This window comes from Heliconius melpomene, chromosome 10 (assembly GCF_056956725.1).
Source record: "Heliconius melpomene rosina isolate 202511_hmr_F chromosome 10, ASM5695672v1, whole genome shotgun sequence".
NCBI classification, from domain to species: domain Eukaryota; kingdom Metazoa; phylum Arthropoda; class Insecta; order Lepidoptera; family Nymphalidae; genus Heliconius; species Heliconius melpomene.
Window position 1 is genome coordinate 10389901 of NC_140398.1, and position 22684 is coordinate 10412584.

The 22684-nt window shown below is 31.1% G+C and overlaps 2 protein-coding genes across 2 annotated transcripts; both read right to left on the reverse strand.

The window, feature by feature from the left end:
• Positions 1-5907: 5907 nt before the first annotated feature.
• On the reverse strand, positions 5908-11495 carry LOC146535567 (uncharacterized). Its single transcript, XM_085192252.1, has 2 exons — positions 10056-11495; positions 5908-9919 (listed from the first exon to the last, which is right to left on the reverse strand). Exons 1-2 carry the CDS (start codon positions 10110-10112, stop codon positions 6167-6169), a joined length of 3810 nt encoding a protein of 1269 aa, XP_085048378.1. The 5' UTR covers positions 10113-11495; the 3' UTR covers positions 5908-6166.
• A 55-nt stretch (positions 11496-11550) lies between these two features.
• LOC146535568 (uncharacterized) lies at positions 11551-22130 on the reverse strand. Its single transcript, XM_085192253.1, has 3 exons — positions 21971-22130; positions 12831-13025; positions 11551-12507 (listed from the first exon to the last, which is right to left on the reverse strand). Exons 1-3 carry the CDS (start codon positions 21992-21994, stop codon positions 11908-11910), a joined length of 819 nt encoding a protein of 272 aa, XP_085048379.1. The 5' UTR covers positions 21995-22130; the 3' UTR covers positions 11551-11907.
• Between the last annotated feature and the right edge of the window lie 554 nt (positions 22131-22684).

The window sequence follows — 22684 nt, forward strand, 5'->3', positions numbered from 1 at the left end:
CGAGAGCATATTTTTATCTTTTAAGGATAACGTGTAGTGATCATATTTCTGTCTAAAAATAGTAATTTCAATATATTTTTTATTGTGAGGGATATTTTTCCATAATGGTATTAATCCTTATCCTTTAAAATACTTTATTAATTTTCTACGTTAAACGAAGATAAAATTTGCTTTTTTACACTATTTCGAAATTGCGAATAGTTTTAGAGAAAAACGCATTTAATTGTTGACACATCACGCCATTGACTCATCAGCTGTGCCGACTTAAGTTTTACTTATCCCTTACTCTCAGCATATAAATAAGTATATTAGTTACGTTGGCCATTTAATGTAGATCAAAACTGTCTTTTACTGTTTTTTCATTTTAATAAGTACTTTAGAAGTTGTTACAATATCAAAACATCCTTGCTGCGAAACGCGCTCCGCGACGTTTTGCTTATACAAGCGCGTCATGAGCAGTCATCGGTGGTTCCGTGGTAGAATGCTCGCCTGCCACGCGGGCGGCCCGGGTTCGATTCCCGGCCAATGCATTCTATTTCATTTTCCTCACAGGCAGCCACGTAGTACTTGCTTTTCATTAGGGACAGAATACCCTCTTCAGCATTAACCACAAGCTCGAAAAAAAAACCCGCCCGCTATAGAGGCATAGGAACGAAGATTTAGATGCGTTTGCACGTATTGGATAATTGGAGTTGAATGTATTATTTCAGCGCGATATATTTGGTTTCACATTTTTTGTAGTAGTTATTAGTAGGTAGGTTTTTGTTTATAATTTCTTCCGTTTAAAAATAGTCATTTAACTATCTAAAAATAGTCATTTAAATATATTTTAATAAGTACATGAAAAGATCAGTAGCACAGATTTAAAATTACGGTACCTACTAAAAAATCCTTGCTGTGTAAAACAAACAATTGGAAAATCCTTATTGAAACTACGAAAATGCGGGTTGCATTAGGGTTTAATTAATTTTCACATTATCTCAAGTACTTTGCAGACATATATTATATGAATAATCCAGTAGTAAAAGCGGGCGAAGCCGCAAGAGGGTCGCTAGTCTATATATATAAAAGGACTTGTCCTCACTGACTGAGGTAAGACGCACGCACAGCCGTAACCGCTGTGCGTAGATATGTGAAATTTGGACAAAAGTTTACTTTCGTAATCTGGACATCCACTAAGAAGGGATTTTGAAAAATCTTAACCCTAAAGGGGTGAAATAGGGGTTCAAAGTTTGTATGGAAAAAAATTTAAATCGGCACCGATTTTTATAAAATTTGAAATTTAGATTTTTAAAACTATTTAATTGAACACGTGTTTCATCGTTTTCTAGAATTCTGCCCCTAAGAGTGCAAATAAGGCGTTGAAAGTTTGTATAGGTTTTTTTAAATCGTCACCAATTTTTATAAAATTTGAAATTTAGACTCTTAAACGTATATAATTAAATACATGTTTCATGGTTTTCTAGAATTCACCCCCTAAGGGTGCAAATAAGGGGTTGAAAGTTTGTATGGGAAAATTCTTAAATCGCCACCGATTTTTATAAAATTTGAAATTTAGACTCTTAAAAATATTTAATTGAACATAAGTTTCGTGGTTTATTTTAATTCATCCCCTAGGGGTGTAAATAAGGGGTTAAAATTTTATATAGAAAAATCTTTAAATCGCCACTGATTTTTATAAAATTTGAAATTGAGACTCTTAAAAATATTTTATTGAACACGTGTTTCAAAGTTTATTAGAATTCACCCCTAAGCAATAAGCAAGCGAAGCTGCGCGCGTCCACTAGTTTAATATAAAATGAAATACGTTATTACAAAGGTCCTTTGAAGTATAACCAGAATGAGAGAGAGATAGTATATGTTTTTTAATGTTTTTCTGTTTCGTTATAGTAGATACCTATATCAAAATATAATCTACTCTGCATATATATACATAAGATAATAGGACATCCACGCTAAATTAGTGGCATAATTTTGGGTCCAATGTAATACTAAATGGGAACATTTGATATATGGGAATAGTCTGGGAAGGGCCATGAAGTCCACACAAACAAAGTTACGAGCTTTTATTTAAATATGTAAGTAACAATTACCAAAACCCAGCAGATCTTTCAACTATCCATTTGTTAAAGTCCCTAGCAGTTGTATTTTTTCCATTAAGTCCTAAGGAAAAATAAAATGTATATGGAAACCATAGAGTATTGAATGTTAAAGTAATATTGTATCCTCCGACGCCGTCGACTGTTGGTATCGACAATCGATTCGGGAGAAGCATACGAGCACACACAATGGTACATTCCACTCCCGCCGACACCTGTAAGTACACAATGTGATTACATTACAATATCATCATATCATCAAAAATTATTTCAAGTAATTTACTGTCAGTAATGTCAGTTTCAAAATGTAACCTTCATTATAATGTTTAATTTAGCTGGAGGATCGGCATTCACTTCAAACTTTTCCGAATAAAAGATTGAAGTAGCACTCTGCTTTTTTAAACTTTTAAAGCAGTAATCACCAACGGCGTAGGTACGTGCTCGCCAACCAGATTTTTGTGTTCGTCTTGCTCTTAAATATTCATTTTTAATACCCATACCTAAAAAAATACCTTATTTAAACACAAAAGTTTCACTAATAATATAATAAATAGACACCAGGATACCTCGAGACAAAACTACGCATATTGATTGATAATTTTTTTCAAGCTACGCTACAAATACATGAACATCCTACAAACATACTTGAACCGCTTTCCATTAGCATATAGTTTTCAGGATAGGGTCGTGGAAGCACAAATGCAGTTATATAATTTATGATCCATGTCACATATGGGTATACATCTATATACAACGGGGGTTCTCTATTAAGTCGTCGTCGCATGGACCGTCGGATACAAGGCGCACCGCCAACTGCAATACCCATCAGCTGAAATGTTCCTTCTTTGGCATGACTGATAATAGGCGCTCCGGATCGGATGCCACACCCTGAGCTGCAAAGCACATGGGTAACACCTTCACTTCCTAGGCGCTGTAAGAAGTAATAAGCTTTTACATTCATTAATTATGTTCACACTCATGCGTTCCATAGCTTTAATAATTCATTGGCTTTAAATCTATGTATCGACATACCGACAGCATTCGATGTTTCCTACATTCTTTGTGAGTGAACATTTTTAAAGATTTTTTGGCCATTTTCTCGGAATCAAAATCCCTTGGAACAGCTGGTAAGGAAAAATATTCGAGTAATAATTAATTAATATAATATTTTTTTATGTTGTAAAAAGTATACTAGTACTTACAGCTTAAATAATCAACCATGAAAACAAATTTATTTCTTCGTTTCTTATCACGTTCATTCAACGAGGGTAAACAAACTGGTATCATATAACCTTAAAGAAATATAGAATTATCTGGGATATCTCTTGTATTTTGTAAAGATATTACATAGATACAAAGCGATATTTCTCCATTCTTCTCTCTAATTTAAAGGTGAAGAATACCTAATAAAATAAGTAATGCTGTGCATACAAGCGTATGTATTACACAATATTATTAATTATATTTATTTGTTTTCTAAACTGTAAATTGGTATTTGAAATAGAGAGATAGTAAAAAGATAGTACTCTCCGTTTTTACTTTCCACCAATTTAGAGAGATGGATTTTGTGTTTGACACCAAAACTATATTATATAATAAGAACATTTTATCTTGAAGAGTAATATGAACCCATTGTATGCACAATGGGTTCATATTACTCTTCGTGCGTCGTTGCCAGTTTTTTTTAGTATTATTTTATATGATATCCTATTAATTATTATTATAGTTACGTATAATGTCTCACTGGATTTAACAGGGCGCAAAAGTTTTATAAGCGCCACACTGTTTCCCACTCCGAATCTGTAGGCAATAAGACAAATTAATTAATTATATTTTAATTTTTTATTATTATTTTTAAATAATATATATATTTTGATTTTCTTTTTACTATTTTAATAGATACCTGGAATATTCAGGATGAGGTGTTATGTCCACAAGCGGCATTTCAATATAAGCACGAGGACACTTTACCCCCATTTTGATCTGTGAACGGGTTAGACCACATTCCTCTTCATCACGTTCATAGTCTCCAAATATAATTTTTCCTCTGGAGATATAAATTTAAAATTCGAAACAAAATGTCACTTTAAAAAAATATTTTTGCAAGCACTATAAATATAGAGCTACCACAAGCTAGGAAAGCATTCTATTAAGGCAAGAAACTCGGAAATTGTTCGTTTCAATATATATAAATAGATGTATAAAATATCTATTTTTAAAAGAAGTTTATTCTTTATAACATATGGCGTTTATTTACATCCAAATTTATGACAAATTTATAGTTTTTTTTTCCATGTTGAATTCCGCATGTAGCAGAGTCCGCTCCCTTAAGATTTTCCGCCAAACTCTGGAGTTTATAGATCTGCTAAAATATTTAAATGTAAATAAATAATATTTTAATTAATTTAAACTTGATGTTAATATTTACAATTTATAATTTTTGGGCAAACGTAGCATATCAGTAGCGGTCCCTACAGCAAATTGCTTGTGAATCAATACAACGCGTGGTGCTCGGCTGTGATGGGGTAGACCCGTTGTCACTGAAATATTCAATTACTATTGAACTAAAAGTATTTATTTTCAAATAAAGCGTTATTTAAGATAAATAAAAAATAAATCAGCTTCACGCTGTATCCCGCAAACAGTAAAGTAGGCAGCGGGAATAGTGTTAACATACTCCGTTCCCCACTTTCCGCCGAATTCTGGAGGCATTGCGTGTTGAGTGGGGGAACTCAACGTCGACTTTTATTTTGTAATAATCTCTAAAATATATATTAATATAACAATTAAATCTTTCCTAATTTTGCACTTTTATTTTCGTCAGTTACGAATACAATAGGACATTATTATATTTAATTAAATTTTATAACTTTTATTGTTAAAGCCATAAATTTACTTACCGTGTGAATATTGAGCAAAACCGAGCCATGTAAAAGTGTGTTCCTTTAAAACACCATCTGGAGGTTTTAATTCGAAGTCGTCGTGACATGTTGCAAAGTCCCTTAACATACCTGACGCTATTTGTATCAAAACTAGCGAAAAAAACTCATGTTATTATATTAAAATTTGTGTAAATAATAATTTCATTTAATTTAAAATTATTAATAAATCATATTTCAAATATAATTATTTTTACTTTTGTTTGCGATTTAAATAATGTGAATTGACATTTCTATGAGATCCGAAAAGAAGTGCTAAATATTTATTTCATTATATACAATTGTAGTTGCATAACAATGGATGGTTAAGTAATTTTTTTTCGAAGATAAAAAATATTTATGTGTTACTAATTATTATAAGAAATTTTTAACCCACTAATAATAAGATATAAATATATATTTTACTATACTTTCCAAAGTTTTGACTAGAGTACTCAATGAGTGCTATTAGAACATAATTATGTGCAAAATTATTAAAGATTAAACAAAAGTAGAAGTTCATATACGTACAAGTCATTGGAATTATTTTCCAAATGTTCATATCGATGTCAGATCTAAGTGTCGTGCAATCAGATAATGATCTTGTAGAATATGTTAGTAAATATTGTTGCTTGTGAGGAAGTTGAAAAGAATGTGTACCATTGTTAGGACGAAAGAGACGCTCTTTTCATAAAAAAAAATAGTTCAAATAAAATAAATGGATGTGATTATGATTTTGGAAATTGTTTATTACTTTAGATATCTTAATTATTAACAAAATCATGTTACAAATAAATTTGCGATATATATAAAATTAATATTACAAACGATGTTTTAACATACACTATTGTTGTATACCACTGGTATAAGAGAGTAATTACATTCTGTGCTTATTTTCAATTCTATAACTGCATTGACATCATTGATTATTAAATAATCCTGTTTTCTGGAATATCTAAATATATTAAACGTACACTTACATATCTAAAAATTATCTAAACCATAACATTTATGGTTTTTACGTAACTATAAGCGTCTAGCTTTTCAAATCGTCCCTATTACACTTAGTAAGGGTTTTGTAAACTTACATATAGAGATATAAAAACCAAATTGTAAAGCTTAAGCTTTAAAGGTAGATATAGTAAATATTTAATCATTGCTCATACTAGTGATGCTCTCTCTTGAAGAATTTAAAAGAAACTGTGGTTTCATTAAAGTTACCCATAAGTTTCTTGTCTGAGAATCACAAATAATAAAATAAACAAAAAGCACAAATCCCTGTAATGTAGACGTAAGGCAGAAAAGATAAGACCACATTAAGTTATTTGAAAATGAAAATATTCCGAAAATCCAAGTCAGACCAAGTAAAAAAAACAAAAATACTGAAAGCCGTAATTGTGCACCGATAAGGTCAACATCTGCTGATCTCAGTTTACCATCGGGACCTTTCGAAATGGCACAAATTACCAAAATAAACAAAGTTACATTTATAATAAGAATAATGGCAATTGGTGCAATAACGCTAACAATCATATAGAAACCGGTAGGGTAACATATTGAATATTTAGATTGTTTATTTATCAAATCTGGTATGTAGTTGTCTTTATCCAAAATTAAAACAATTGCAACAGGTATTAGTGGAATACCCCAACCGATTAAAGTAAATTTTATCATAAATCTGGATGGCCTGTAAGCACCCAGAACTCTTACATATCTTATAAATTGTAAAACAGCAGTTATTAACATCCACATGAAACTTGCTAGTACAGAGTAGTGCAACAAAGCTCCTAAAGCGATACATACGGGTTTTAAATTATTTGTTATTATATAATTTCCATTATTTTCTTTTATTATACTGTTATCCAAATTAAAGACTATCATAAATATTAGCGGTAAGGCAATTGATGCTGATAAATGTAATAACACTTTAGTCCCTGCCTTTTTTCTCCACGCCTGAAACACAGAAGCAGTAATCCATATGCCAGCTATGCCAAGTAATGAAAGAAAGCTTCCAACAAGAGATATTATATTAAGTGACTTATTATGTTTTACCATGTCAACAGAGTCACTAACATTTTTGTTTCGACCCATATTTAATAATTGACCAAAGTGAGTTAAATGGTAACATTCACAAATAACTAAGCCATTCTTAGATTGCTTTAGATAGCATCCGCTATTTGACCAATATCCAGGAGCTTTACTTAATGAATTCTTTTGAAAATTCCAATACCCACAAATTTGTTCATAGCTAGGTGCATTTAGGTTTTTGTAAACTAAAGGCATTGGATTATTAAAGTTTGATATAAATCCTGGTATTGAAACACCTATAATACGACTGTTTACTTTATGTTTGTTTAAATCTAACTCTTGAAATATAGCATCATTATAAAAAACGTTCATAGTTATATGTATATCTTCATTATCTGTATCTTCTTTAGTCTTACTTTCATTTCCAATCTTTATTAAGGAATCAAGAACATTTTCAGGTAGCCAAGTAGCGATTTCTAAGTTTTCGAGAGATAAAACTTCATCTAAAGTTGTATTCTTGCATAAAGGTTTTATTGTTACATCCATAAAATTTGTATTGTTTGAAGAATTTCTTATTACTGCTAGACCACTAATATTATTAATCGACGGATAAGAAATTTGTATAATAAATTGTGGTTGAATTGCAATTTGATAGTCCATTACATAATCACGTCTTAAATTGCGTAAATCTTTAGATTGCTTATTGGTTCGAACTAACATTTCGATAATGTGATTTACAGAGTCTAAAATGATGTTAGTCGAATTAAGTGTTTGTGCTAGCCGTAAGTATCTATAATCAAGTACACTAATTCTGTCCATGACCCAGGCTATATGATCAATGTTTCCCATTTCAATAGCTGTTTGATTATCATGGGCTATGTTTAAAAAATGTTGTAATGACATTGACAAATAATAGATGTCTGCTGGTATAATAATTTTAGTATCAGATAACACAAATCCCAGACCATCTGTAAGAAAACGAGATGTGTTGCTATCAGGTATTAGTCCTTTAAAAAAATTATACAAAAATGTTGTTGTATGACTTGGCTTATAATTTTGATTACAATTTCCTTGTACATTACTCCAATAACTTCCTAAAAGGTATGAACCGGCGCACATTCTCCTTACGGGCAAACCATTTTCTTGTAAGCAAAATTGACTTGGCGCAGCTATATGTCCAATCGGTGTCAATTCCCAATTAAGTTTCATATGGTTATCGTCTGACGTTGTAGGTAGACAGTACATAGAACTAGAAATATTTATAAGAATATAATTGTATTTAGGAAGTTCTGATCTCGCAATTTCAGATATAATGTTATAAGTATGTTGAATATTATGACCAGGTTCCTCATGGATATTTTCAATAGCAATATCTATATGCATTAAAACCATTAAGTGATCTAAACTATACTCAAGATACTCCATTAAGAGGACTTTCTTTGCATTAAATATATTTGTTATATTGGAACTTAACTCTAATTTGACTGTTTCTAAAATATTTTCTATGTCTTCAGTTGAAACAAAAACCTTAATAACTAAAGAAAATACATGAACATCATGACCTTGAGGATTGACAACTATTTTATCAGTTTGTATCAAAGAAAAATCTATTGTATGTCCTTCACACCAATACTGTGCCGCTCTGTCCGTTATTAAATGTATTTCATACATCATTATATCTGATGCTCTGATGTCAAAGGTAGAATTCTGGCTATGTTGCCTTTCAAATAACGGTAGCTCATTGATATCAATTACCTTTACGGAACCTTTAGCGTCAGAAAAACACTGTATTCCACGATCATTTTTATTGTATTTCCAAAGACCAGAGGCATAGTATACAGTGAGGTACATCAGATTATCTTCTTCAATATACTCAAACATTAATTCAGTTTTTTCGTAAATAATTTCTGTTTGACACGCCATACAAGAAAGCAATGTTGACGAATTATTACCTGTAATTCTTAGTGTTCCAATATTATTTATAGACATATACATTTCAGGAAATAACAATTTCAATAAATTGGTATAATCATTGTCTTCGCCATTATAGTAGGTAGACGTAAACCAACACCATTCGTCATCTGGTAGCTTATTTAACTCTGCTATCTTTTTAAAAATAAATCTAGTCAAATCATTATTATTTCCATCTCCCATTGGACTTTTACATATTCCATTATTAATAAAGTCACTGTAAGTTAAATTTGTGTCAAAATATTCAATTCCAAGACAAATACCTTCATCGGGCATGTAACGAACGGAATGATATCTATCGGGGCATTTGGCTGGATAATAATTAATGTCATTAATATAAAAACATAAACTAGGGTGCTTTTCTGTACAAATTTCTGTGGTCAAGACTCCTAGTTCAATATCAAGCAACAAACAAGACTTCAAAATGGCCGTTTGGATTTTTAAATTATTATTTCCTTGAAGAAAGTGCCCCCATTTTGGACCCGGTATGAACCACTGCACTTGGCTCAAAAACTTAGCTCGCTTAGCTGGTAACCAGAAGAAACGTGATATATTCCTTTGGCGCAACGAAGTTAATAGCGAATTAACGTCTTCATCACTTAGATCCGTAATAACGGAAGCACCTCCACTTTTTAAACATGGGTAATCCCATTGCAATGCGTCTTTAGTTTGATAACAATATTGATTATTGCTATGAGAGAATTTTTCGAAGCCAGGTGGACATGCCGAAAGATTATAGTACTTTTCAATATGTAAGCATGGTTGCGATTCAGAATTAGCACAATTTTTTGTTATTTGATTCTCATTATTATAGCAACTCTGGTCTAAAGTGACATTATTGGCCGATAAACTTTGATTCCACTCGGCACTCACATTAAAATTAGAATTTTCTTCAATACAAATCTGTAAAATCACAATTAATTCATTTAAATATTTAAAAACTAAGAAATAAAGAAACGAAATATTTCATATAATGTAACATATTTTGCATTATATAATATTTTTATTCTAAGTAATAATTCATATTTTCTTATTTTACCTGTATTCCAGAACGTATTAAAACGACAATGCAAAAAATAAATATTACATTGAACATAGCAGATACTGAAAAATAGGATGTTATATAAATAAATGGTTTATGCTAAAAAGGTGACTTAATCCAGTACGATAAAACTACTAGCTTTCATGCCAGCAAAAAGCAATCTGAGATTTACTACAAGCGTTTGGATAAGATAGCACATGTACGTATATGTATACTATATAGGCTGTTTAAAGCTTGGAACAATTTTAAACATGTATAAAAATAAATAATAAAATCATCGTCTTACTATAAACCGCTATTCAACGCGCAAAATCCTGAAAACAGGCAGAAAGTAGAATATAAAGTGTCAGAATTATATATAAATAATATAAAATATTAATAAAAATACATCATATACTTACTAACAAAACCAAGAGAAGTATATAACTACAGTCCACAAGGGCACAAGCCCATTACGCACATTTCATATAAGATAGCGGCGTTCACTAAGTATAAGAGATGTGCTCGAGGCCGTCGTAGCGCAGGGATACGACGATGTGTAACTTAAACGTGACGGTTATGAGTTCAACTCCAACTCGAATATCTCCTACTTTATACAAAAACCTAAAAAAAAATAACTTGTAAAATAAAAATAAAATAAATAAAAAAATAAATGGAAGTTACAAGTTTATTTTTTTTGTAAACGCACTGTTTTTATTACCTTTTTAAAGGGCAGAGGGGACCTGGGAATCTAGCGACGACTGGCATTGGTGGTTAATAATATTTACCTTTGTTATAGCTTAAGCGACTTTGCACTAGACGCCGTGTTTAAATAACAAAGCCCGTAATTATGTAACAAATTTTTGACATATTAAAATTAAATTATTTATTAATATACTTTGTAGAGAAAATCACATCTAATATATCATAATCTATTAGAAACTAACTATTGGTTTTATTTAAGCCCTACTAATATAAGGTTTATTTAAAAGCTTTTGGTTAAGAAAGCTCTGGGAAATGTATTAAATATATAATATTTACAAGCACCCTGTATCTGCCGTAACGAATGTATCAGTTTATTAACATTACTGTCACCATCCCACACAGGAAAACAATTTCGATACCGTATCACTAAAGCCATGTTCACTGATTTTACTTCATCCAAATAATGTGTATGCGTACACTCATGCGGGTAAATATAAATGCTTAACTCTTATCATTAAATGAGAATGGAGCTTTTAGTTTGTATAAATAGGAATTGTGAATTATGGCGTAACTAATTTAATGAAATAAACTTTTGCTCATATATAGAAAGTTTTCATGTAGTATACTCGTAGGTATTTTTTAATAAAATAGGACTGTTTGTAATGTCTGAAAAAAAAATCGTTAAAAACATAAAACCATTATTAACTTCAATATTAAAATATATTTAATATGTATTTATCAATCGAGCAGCATCGTGTGTAATATGAAATACGTCAAAAAAGGAAGACTTTAAATATAAAACACGATATTTATTTTAAACTTATAATGAAGTATAAAACATTATAAATAATTAGAATGTACATAATTATATCAACAGGAGTATTTAAAAAATATAATTCAGAGGTTAATAATTACTTAATATCACAATTATAACCAATCAACCATATAAAACTATATCAATACTAACTCATATTTGTAGTATACACTTGCCAAAAGAGGAACTTAAATAAAAAAATCATATGTATATGATTTTTTACTTCTACAAAATGGATTTAAATGAATTAAAGTTAGTACCTCGATATGGTATGTTACTCCTAGATACTATGAGCTCTTATAAATTTTAAAAGTTTTTACTATGAATAATGAGTATACAAATATGATATTTTTATTTATTATCAGGTTTCAGCCCTCCTTGCGGTAATGGTGGAGGTGGAACGTTAGGTATAGCAGGGTCTTTCGCAGAGTAATTGAGTACATTTAGATCACTTGGTTCTGAGGGTGGAGATTGAGAAGGCTTATCTTCGACAGCAGGAGCAACCGCTGGTGTTGAAGCTGCTTCTGTTTTAACGTTAAGGGGTAGCGATTGTCCTATGAAATTTGTAAGTGGTTGGTAAAGAGGCCAGTTTGCATAGGTATGAAATCCAAAAGGATCATAAGGATCGTAAAACCTCAGTCCCGGATATGTGTAAGGATATGTAGCTAATTGAGTGTACTGGTAACCGGGATTTATACGACCGAGAGGTAATATTTGCGGAGGTAAACCAAATTCGTTAAGAGGTATTGGCGACTCAGTTTTTGGAATTGGTGGTGGTGAAGGTGTCGCTTCACTCTCTGGTGCCGGACTTGGCTCAGGAGAAGACGAAGGTTTTTCTGTGACTGCATCCTCAGATGCATTCTCCGATGGAACTGCGGCAGTAGATGAAGGAGTCTCTTCCGGTTTTGCTGTGGCATCCTTTGGAGGCACTGCAGGAACTGGGACAAGACCCTGAAATATTTTTTTTTTCATTAAAGACTTTGGTAAACTTTTTAAAACTCAAAAAACTTTAAAAAAAAATACATTTTATAGCTAAAATCAATGAGGGTTTCTAAATATTATCTGCACGAATTATTATGAACGTTCTCAATTTATTTAAGATAATCGAAAATACATCATATTACTCCTGCACTGCGTACTGTGCAATCTACATTTGTATTCTTGTCTAAGCATGTAAACGTCATTATAGTAATATGGTCTCTATATCACAACTAAATAAATATTTAGGATTCTGATAAAAATGTCTGAAAAAAAGATTATTACATAAAACTTACATTGGTTAAGGGATAATCTCCATAGACGACAGTTTGCAACGGGAATGGAAAGGCATTATGCAACACCGGTTGATATACGGGAAAGGCTTTGCTTGGTTCCAAGTTTTGATTAGACGTGATCAAAGCGTTGTACACCTTCGGTATTCTTCCTGGAGTTGGTACTGCCAAATTCACCGCAAAAGCTACAAAGAGCCACTGGAATTGATTAAGAACTTGTATTAGTTAAAATGCATTTATTTAGCACATACTAGGGTAGGCAGAGATTCCTCTGCTTGAGAACTTAATGTTAAGACACTTCTGTTCCCAATTTTCCGCCAAATTCTAGAGGTATAGTGTGTTCAGCGGCAAAACTGAACGCTACGATTTGTCTCGTTATCAGTATAAGTACAATAACTATCTCAATATGAAGAAAATAAACATTTTCATAGAAATGTCTGTCTGATAATCCTTACATCTATACTTGTATAGGTATCTACAAATAAATAAAATTTGATTGTCTGTCTGTGATTTTAAAATAACTATTTTTTAAAGTGCATATAACTATTTACAATACTGAAATACAAATAAACGTTTTAAATTTTCTATCTGTCTGTTTGATTATCTGTAGGTATATCCAAGCCAATCTCCGGAACATGAGAATCGATTTTTATGGAACTATCACTGAAAGATATAAGAGCTTGTGGAACAGTATCCCGTAATTCCCGCGGGATCGATATTTAATAAATAAATAGTCGTATAATTCAAGCGGGTGGCCACGGGCGGGCCGCTAGTATATAGTAACTATTATAATGTAAATGTCATGTTATATGACTAAGACTGCAAATATCTGTTGCATTTTTTTCACTCAATTTACTAAGTACGTTAAGGAAACTTGTTTATGTATAGCATTGTGAGGCAATTGTACCTAAAGAGAGCAATTAGCGTTCGCCTTGAACATAGCAATATTATATATACTATAGTTTATAATCCTACTTGACAAATACTAAATACTTATGTAGTACAATTAGCTACAGTGGTTTCCAATTACTCTTTTTAATATCAGTCAGCTTTATAGCACATCGGCATATGTGGCTTACAGAATAACTACAAAAACTATACAAGTACATAGATTATAAAAACATATAGAAATGTATTGTGAAAAAGTGGCTTAATGTAATTTTCACTATTATCAAAACAAATTTACGGTGATAGACTTTTATTTTCTCAAAAGATTTACTTTTAAATAATTTATAGAGAAAAATACAAAATATTAAGTAGAATAATTATTTTGAATAGGCGTAATATAATGAAAGTTACAATAACCGAATAAAATCAATACAAAATAAAACAACTTTCAATATTTTGTAAATTAATAGTAAAAATAATAGCAAATGTATACCTAAAGTAACGTTACTAAGGTAAGTGAACAATTATATGTAAACTATACTTTATATTTAATTTACCTACATCTGTTAGTTTAATAATTATAATAACATACGAGTAAACTATGTATTTAAATAGGTATTTACCTACTTTAGCTATGGGACATGGGATCAAATCACATTAAAACAATTCAAATCTCATTCTGTCCATATATGGCTGCGTTAGCTATTAATAAAGCAAGAAATATAATAGATAAATTAGTTTTTTTCGCTATGTTTCCGCTCTATAACTATACTTAACACTAGCTCCGATTGGTCACGCAGGTAAATTTTGTTGGGCTTATTGTGGTACAGACCTGAAACTAATAGGACATTGATCGAAACTGAGAAAACTTTTTGTTTATGTTTTTTTTTAACAATGCTATTAAATAGTATAAGTAGGTTTTGAAACTGACAAAGACTCAAAATAATTTATTACTTCAGTTATATTTAAAGCACAAAATAATGTATGACATTTCATACTAGTTAAGCTATTTGTATGTAGGTAGTATCTCTCTGTCTCTCTCTTAACATAAAAAATAATTATTACGTTATCTCTGTAAAGTTGTGAAATGTGAGAAGATAAACAAATTGTTTGATTTAAATACCTACCTACATTATAAAGTAGCTAGCTTTAATTAAATTTTAAATGTTTATAACAATGGCTTATTATGAGTAAGGCTAAATTACTAATCAAAGGTCATCTTGTACCAAATATATGATACAAACTTTTAAGTACACTATTATTTATACCCTGCAGCAGGTCGGTTAACATTCACTTACCTATTGTAACACGCACGTGGACTGACTAGAACCTTCTTACACTTTCAATAATGGTGTGGAGTATAATTGGAAATACTAATAATTTATTTTATTAAAATAATGTTTAAAATACCTTTAATTAATAAAATAAACATAGCACTCAAACATAACCGTTTCTTTGACAATATACACTTTTGAATAAAGTGACATACACGTTGCTATCTATGGCAACGGTGCAACATGGCAAACCTGCGCGCGACCGCTAGTAAATATATAATAAAAATTTATACCCTGAGATCCGGCCGTTGAATCCTGCATAAACGAGTTTTTTTAATTAAACCTATATTAATGAATAATACATGATTAGTAGAACAGATTACACCTGGGTTGCCTGGAAGAATCCTGCCGCAATCACCTTTAATTACATTTTTTCGTAACTCGTTTTTGGAGAAAATTGCACCCATACGTTTTTTATATGAATCGCACATCATTTGAAAGATAATCGCATAAGGAATTGGAAAATTAAGGGTTGCCAGCTCTCAGTCTGCCGCAAGTCTAGGGTTGCCTGGTTTAAAGTTGTCACTAAATGTTAATAATTTGCACTCATCTGTTTTTTTAATGAATTATATATCAAATTAAAGCTTATTTTTTTCTGAACACTATAAAACAGGCTTGCCTGGAAAATTCCTGCCGCAAACAGGGGTTGCCAGCGTTTGAAATATTTTATTCCGGTTCCGTTTGACTATGAGAATATACGATGAAATGCGCGGTCTGCCTTATGTTTTAAAGTAAAATATTATATAATAGAAGATCAATCTTAAAATCAATGTTTATTCTAATTGTTCACCTGTTAAATGATGATTTTAATCATATTAAGTACACGCAGAAAACTATTTAAAGATCATAGGGCAGAAGGAATCATCCTTATTTTTCAAGTAAAATAATGAATCTATAATATTGAGTCTTTGCAAAATCTATTTTCTAAATACTAATATTTATTTATTAGTTTAAATAACCCTTTTAAAACAACTAAATTATCTAATTAAGTAAATGTCCACAAATATCGATCTACTATAAGGTATTAATTACAACATGTTTCCTTAATATAATGAGAGGTGACAATTATTGCGGATATTTTTTTTATTAATTAAGAAAATATGGAAAATTACATTTCAATAAACAATCTCTCTCTCTCTTCGCCCTCTGCTTGTTTGATTTGACAACGCCGTCCGTATCCGTAGAAAGAACTATGGCGCCCATCTTTTTGGTACGAATATTTACGTTTTTGCAAAGTAAATGAAAACTATTCAACTAATAAAAACTATTAAAAAATATAGATAAAAAAATGTCGCTAGCAAGAACTTGTCCGTCTATGCTGATAGTTTTTAAGGCATTTAGGTCTGAAAGAATTGTCCTTATAATTATAATAAAGCGTAATCACTCACTCACGTCCCTAACTTAGTGTAATCAAAACTGAGGCAATTCCGACGGCCACAATTGTCACATTTTATTAAACTATATAATATTAAACATTAAAGTATACTTACGTTTTGCATTAGAAAATAATTAAAAATACTTCTTTATATTTTTGTTTTTAAACAATGAACTTTTTGTAACACTGTAAATGATAACCGTGCATTGTGTTACTATTTAAAAAAATGTCACTGTATTTAAAATTCATTTTTTGGCGAAACAATAAGATAATTTTACACTTTTGGAAAGATTCCTTGTTAAATTCTATCACATTTTCACATCTTCATTTTTGTCAAGTAAAAACGTCTTTACTCCAAAACGAAAGGTAAGTAACTAAGTAATATGCTCAAAAACAACTCATTTGGCCATCTGCACTTTTATTGCATTTAGAAACAATACATCTTCGAAAATAATTTTATTGCATTTGGTTTGCTTTGTATGGCGCCGCAAAATGTTTATCTATAGTAAAAAATAGCCAACTAATTGATATTTGCCGACTCTTGGTCATAAACCGTAAATAGCGTTTATTAGTCGGCATTACTGTCGGATTTTCTTCGAATTTATTTTGCTAACTTAGTTTTGTTTATTATAATTCTATTATATATATTTCTTTCCTATGCAAATTATTAAAAATTGCGTGAGAAAAAAAAATTGCGGCAAGCGTTGTCAAATCAAACAAGTAGAGGACTAAGAGAGAGAGAGAGAGAGAGAGAGTTCATTGAAATGTATTTTTCAATATAATTAATAAAAAAAATATCCGCAATAATGGTCACCCTTCATTATATTAAGGGAACATGATGTATATGTATGTATATTAATAACTTATAGTAGATCGATATTTGTAAACATTTATTTAATTAGATAATTTAATTGTTTCAAAATGGTAATTTAAATTAATAAATAAATATTAGTATTTAGAAAATAGATTTTGCAAAGACTCAATCTTATAGATTCATTATTTTACTTGAAAAATAAGGATGATTCCTTCTGCCCTATGATCTTTAAATAGTTTTCTGCGTGTACTTAATATGATTAAAATCATCATTTAACAGGTGAACAATTAGAATAAACATTGATTTTAAGATTGATCTTCTATTATATAATATTTTACTTTAAAACATAAGGCAGACCGCGCATTTCATCGTATATTCTCATAGTCAAACGGAACCGGAATAAAATATTTCAAACGCTGGCAACCCCTGTTTGCGGCAGGAATTTTCCAGGCAACCCTGTTTTATAGTGTTCAGAAAAAAATAAGCTTTAATTTGATATATAATTCATTAAAAAAACAGATGAGTGCAAATTATTAACATTTAGTGACAACTTTAAACCAGGCAACCCTAGACTTGCGGCAGACTGAGAGCTGGCAACCCTTAATTTTCCAATTCCTTATGCGATTATCTTTCAAATGATGTGCGATTCATATAAAAAACGTATGGGTGCAATTTTCTCCAAAAACGAGTTACGAAAAAATGTAATTAAAGGTGATTGCGGCAGGATTCTTCCAGGCAACCCAGGTGTAATCTGTTCTACTAATCATGTATTATTCATTAATATAGGTTTAATTAAGAAAACTCGTTTATGCAGGATTCAACGGTCGGATCCCAGTCTATTAGGCTTTCAAATATCTAGATGTGCTAAAGTCTATATAGGTAGGTGTGTTTGTTCATATTTTTCTCGAAAACTGAAAGTCGATTGAGACCATCCTTTTAGATTTTTATGAGGTTTAGGTTTATTTCCTTTTAGGTTTATTCTTAGGAAGCGAGACTAGTCGTGGCACTAGGGCACAAAGTATGACTTTAAACGCGACTGGTTCTGGGTTCGATCCCCACTCTAGAAAATGAAATATGAATTTAAATTTATATTTCCATTTCTTCGCTCCGGTGTCCAGGCAAAGTGCGGCGTTAAATTCCGCCACTCACCACGCAATGCCTCCAAAATTTGGCGGAAAGGAGGGAAAAGATTATCTTAACACTAGGTTCCTTCTGCCTACCCTGCTGTGTGCGGTATACTTTATAATTATTCCTTATTAATTTTGTATGATAATTAAATCTAGTTCTAGATCGTGCTTACTTACGAAAATCTAATGTGAGTATAATATATATTTATAAATACTAAATCTAAGTACCAATTTTAAGTGAAGGGATAAGAAACGGGTGCATGGCCATGTCCACGTGAGTATATCATATTTCAACATAATTTAAAGTCCTCATATACTCATATATACTTACTGCGTGTTTAAATTGTATTATATCTATACTATTTATGTTTTTTACATAGAGTAGTCTCTGCTTTAAGTTATTATTGGTTAAAAATGAGAAATCGAGAGACGTTAAAAATTTATATCTGATTAAAGAATAAGAAATAATAATTAACAAATAAAAATAACTTATATAATTGACCACGTATTCTGCAACTGAGTTAGTCAGTCCCTGATAATATAAATAATTTTGTATATGAATAATTTAAATATTAACTATTTGGTGTTGATCGTAGACGTTAAGAACTTTAGGTCATTGCCGAGTTCTAACGCAATAGTTTGCACAATCATAATATTAAACGTAAAATATTTTTTAAATATTAATACGACATTATATTATCACTTGATATAACCTCTAATGGTCGTCCTGTTGAAATGCGATAGTTGCAGGTTCGATACTCATTCGGGAATATTCGTGAATTATTTTCCCGGTGCTGGGAAAACAAACCGCGGCGTTTCCACGACTTAAATGAAATTCGGTAGTAAAGTGGAGAAAGAAATGTTATGACACTAGTACTTTGCCTATCCTGCTATTTGCGAGTACATAATGTGTCCTGTGTGAGCGTGAAACTATATACCGTAAATATTTATGTAAAATACATTAGAGAGTAAAAAAAATCAGCTTTACGTTGTATCCCACACACAGCAGGGTAGGCAGAGGGAACCCCACTTTCTGCCGAATTCTGGAGGCATTGCGTGTGGAGTGGCAGAACTTTGTCTCGACACCAGAGCGAAGAAATACAAATATAAACGTAAATAAATATTTCACTTCCTCGAGTGGGAATCGAACCCACAACCGTCGCGTTACAGTCACACCCTTGTGCCGCTGCGCCACCACGGCCTCTCATTAGAGAGTAAATTGTGTTTAAAAGCACCTGTATTTGTGATTTCTACATCTAATATAATAGGTGCCTAAACATGTGAGTTGTTGATAAAGTTTTAAATTATAAACTTATAAAAGTAGGTAGGTAGGTACAGATAAATATTGTCACTTAGAGTATTGATTGTTACATAAATTTAAATTCTTAAGCACTAGACGCAGGAAAATCTCCTGGCTTTAAATGTAAATTATATCATGTTTATTGACAGTCGTAGTCGTCGTCGTCGTTTGCTTCGGTTTATATTTATTTAATGTCAACAGATAATATGTTTAATATTATTGAACCATAAACATTTTTTACTTTAATAAAATAATTGCATTTATAAAAAATAAACGAAAACAATAAATTAAATTAAATAGTTTATTAAATAAAAATAATAATCATAATATAACCAAATGTCATGATCAAATTGTTTTTATTTTTTTACTTTAGTTTAGCGAGGAAATTAAAATATTTAATAAATCCCGAGTGGAAATCGAACCTAACACGACGTCGCGTTTATATTCACATGTTTGTACCAATGTGCCACGACGGTCTCGAAACCTTCACAAAATTGGTGGAGAAATGTCACTTAAATGTTGGAAGGTGGAGTGTAAATGACAGATAATACGCCAGTAAAGTGTGTCCGGTTTTGATCCGGAAGTCGGCCTCAGTAGACAATGTCACTATATTCGTGTGTGCATGTGCATTCAAACTTCTTAAATTTGGGTCGTAAGTTTATTTTAGTACATTTTTTCATACATATCACTTTTTAATTACTTGGTTTATTTACTTCATAAAAAAGTACTCAATTTATTTTACCATATAGCATAGGTATACATCTTTTGCAAATCTTACTGAAATATATATCTCATTACCTAATACATTTTTTTTTCAGGTATACGCTATATACCGCCCATAGCAGGGAAGGTAGAAGGCCAGGGAGTCTAGTGTTAAGACATTATGTTCTCATTAAAACACTTGCGTTCCCCACTTTCCCTCGAATTCTGGAGGCATTGCGTATTGAGTGGCGGAACTCAACCCTGCGCTTTTTGCCTAGTTACCACAGCCAGGAAATGTTTATTGTATAACCGGGCCACTGTTTGGCTATCCACGCTTTAAAGCGACCGCACGGACACGCCCACGCACAAGGTTTAAGAAATGAAACGCGAGCAGTCATTGAGGTCAAATTAACTTATGAATTAACTAAAATGATTATTAACTAAAATGTATGTGTAAATACATATGCTTAGAAATAAAAAAGGATGACGAATGCGACCTGACGTTTTTAGAAGGACAATTTTTTGTTGTAATAATGTGTAAGAAGGTACGTAAAGTGAATTTAAAGCTGCATTTCTTAAAAATGCATGCGAAAGATAGATATTGTAAAGTCAGCCAGTGCATTATTGTGCATTCTGAATAGAGACACAGTTCGATGACCCACCTGGGCCCGTCTAGATGATGAAATTGTTCTATGTAGCTTTAAAGGCGCTCTGAGGACTTAAAGCTTATAATATAAAAATCTATTGTTAGCTCTCAATAAAGATCTTTTATAAAGAAAGTGCGTTATTAAGCAAAGATTGTTATTAAACAATTTTTATAATTCTCTTATATTCTGGTTTCGGATTACTAGCGCTAATTACAGATAAACGTTTTTCCAATTCTTTAAAAAAATCTTCTGCACACTTTGACCTTAGACGTTACGCATTACTAAATTTCAACAATGACAGAAAATTAAATAAACGCACGCAACCTTTGTGGTACGCGAATGGTGGTTTCGCAAAATTATGCTGTCCATGTAGCTATATTAACTCCATTCCCAATAGCATAAACGTCACATTATTAAAAAACATTCATATGTTTTAATTTTTTATATTGTTATTTATATAGTTAGTTTATATTGAGAAATTGTTAGCTTTTTGTTATTTTTTTTATAGTGTTTTAATTTTTTTAAATAAGTTAAATATAAAATCAACTGAATACATATGAAATACAGTATCGAAATTTTAATACCTATGAAGAATGTTTAAGTTAATATACATATAATATTCAGATAATATTTTTTGTTTTCGTCTTAAGTAGTACATAATGTTAACATTAGAAAATTTTATGATTTGTCAAGAAATATTATCATAAGGCACTTATTCCCATCATCTTGCATAACGTTCTTAAGTCGGCTCATACATTACTGAGATTTAAAATTATGTTGTAAATTAGTCTTATTAAGTTAATTAAATATAATTCTATAAAATATCATTATTTTATCGAGTACTAAATAGCATATGAAAAATTTATGAAATCACAATTTAATTCAGCCCCTATTAAAGAAGATAATGTTTATAAATGTTGTTTATATATTAGTAAAAAATAGAATAGTTAACTTACAGGTAAACTTTGTAGTGCCGCCATGTTGCTTGGCGAGTGGTAGCGGAGTGGCGGCGTGGTGGTTGCGCGTGCGCACACCGCTTGCCATCAATGAACTGACGGAGGCTGGAAGCGATTGTTTGAATGTCTCTTTGTATTCGCAGATATATTTTATGTCACCTGTTCCAGCTACAACGCTTATTGTTAATATTGATTAATTGTAAGACATTCTTTTTATAAGATTGGGTAATGTAGATAATTATGAGAATTAGGGGTAGTTTGATAAAGAAGGCTTAATAGAATTTTATTTTTTAATGTTTCTATGTATTTTATATTGTATGTAGCAGGGTAGGCAGTGGGAACCTAGTTTTTCACTAGGGAACCCCATTTTTCGTCGATTTCTGGAGACATTGCATGTTGAGTGACGGAACTGAACGCCGCGCTTTGGGTCCATCTCACCAGAGAGGTGAAATGGAAATATATATTTAAGTAAATAATTCATTTCCTCGGATGGGAATCGAACCCACAATCACGATTGTGCCAATTATTATAATTTTTCAGCTATTTTATTTGACTTTGTATAGACTTCTACTATTTCAGTATAGTTTCTATATTTCCCCACAACATATGGATGAGAAACTATTGTTATGTAATTAGCCAAATACACATTCATATGTGCAATAATATAAGCAAATTGACAAAACGATTTTGATATTTTCTAAAGAAAAAAAAATA

Excerpts from the sequence above, each read along its gene's own strand:
- LOC146535568 (XM_085192253.1), bottom strand. The coding sequence starts at position 21,994 with ATGGCGGCACTACAAAGTTTACCT. Across the intron at positions 13,026-21,970 it reads CGGCACTACAAAGTTTACCT|TGGCTCTTTGTAGCTTTTGC; the intron begins GTAAGTTAACTA and ends AATCAATTCCAG. Across the intron at positions 12,508-12,830 it reads GAGATTATCCCTTAACCAAT|GGTCTTGTCCCAGTTCCTGC; the intron begins GTAAGTTTTATG and ends AAAATATTTCAG.
- LOC146535567 (XM_085192252.1), bottom strand. The coding sequence starts at position 10,112 with ATGTTCAATGTAATATTTATTTTTTGCATTGTCGTTTTAATACGTTCT. Across the intron at positions 9,920-10,055 it reads TAATACGTTCTGGAATACAG|ATTTGTATTGAAGAAAATTC; the intron begins GTAAAATAAGAA and ends GTGATTTTACAG.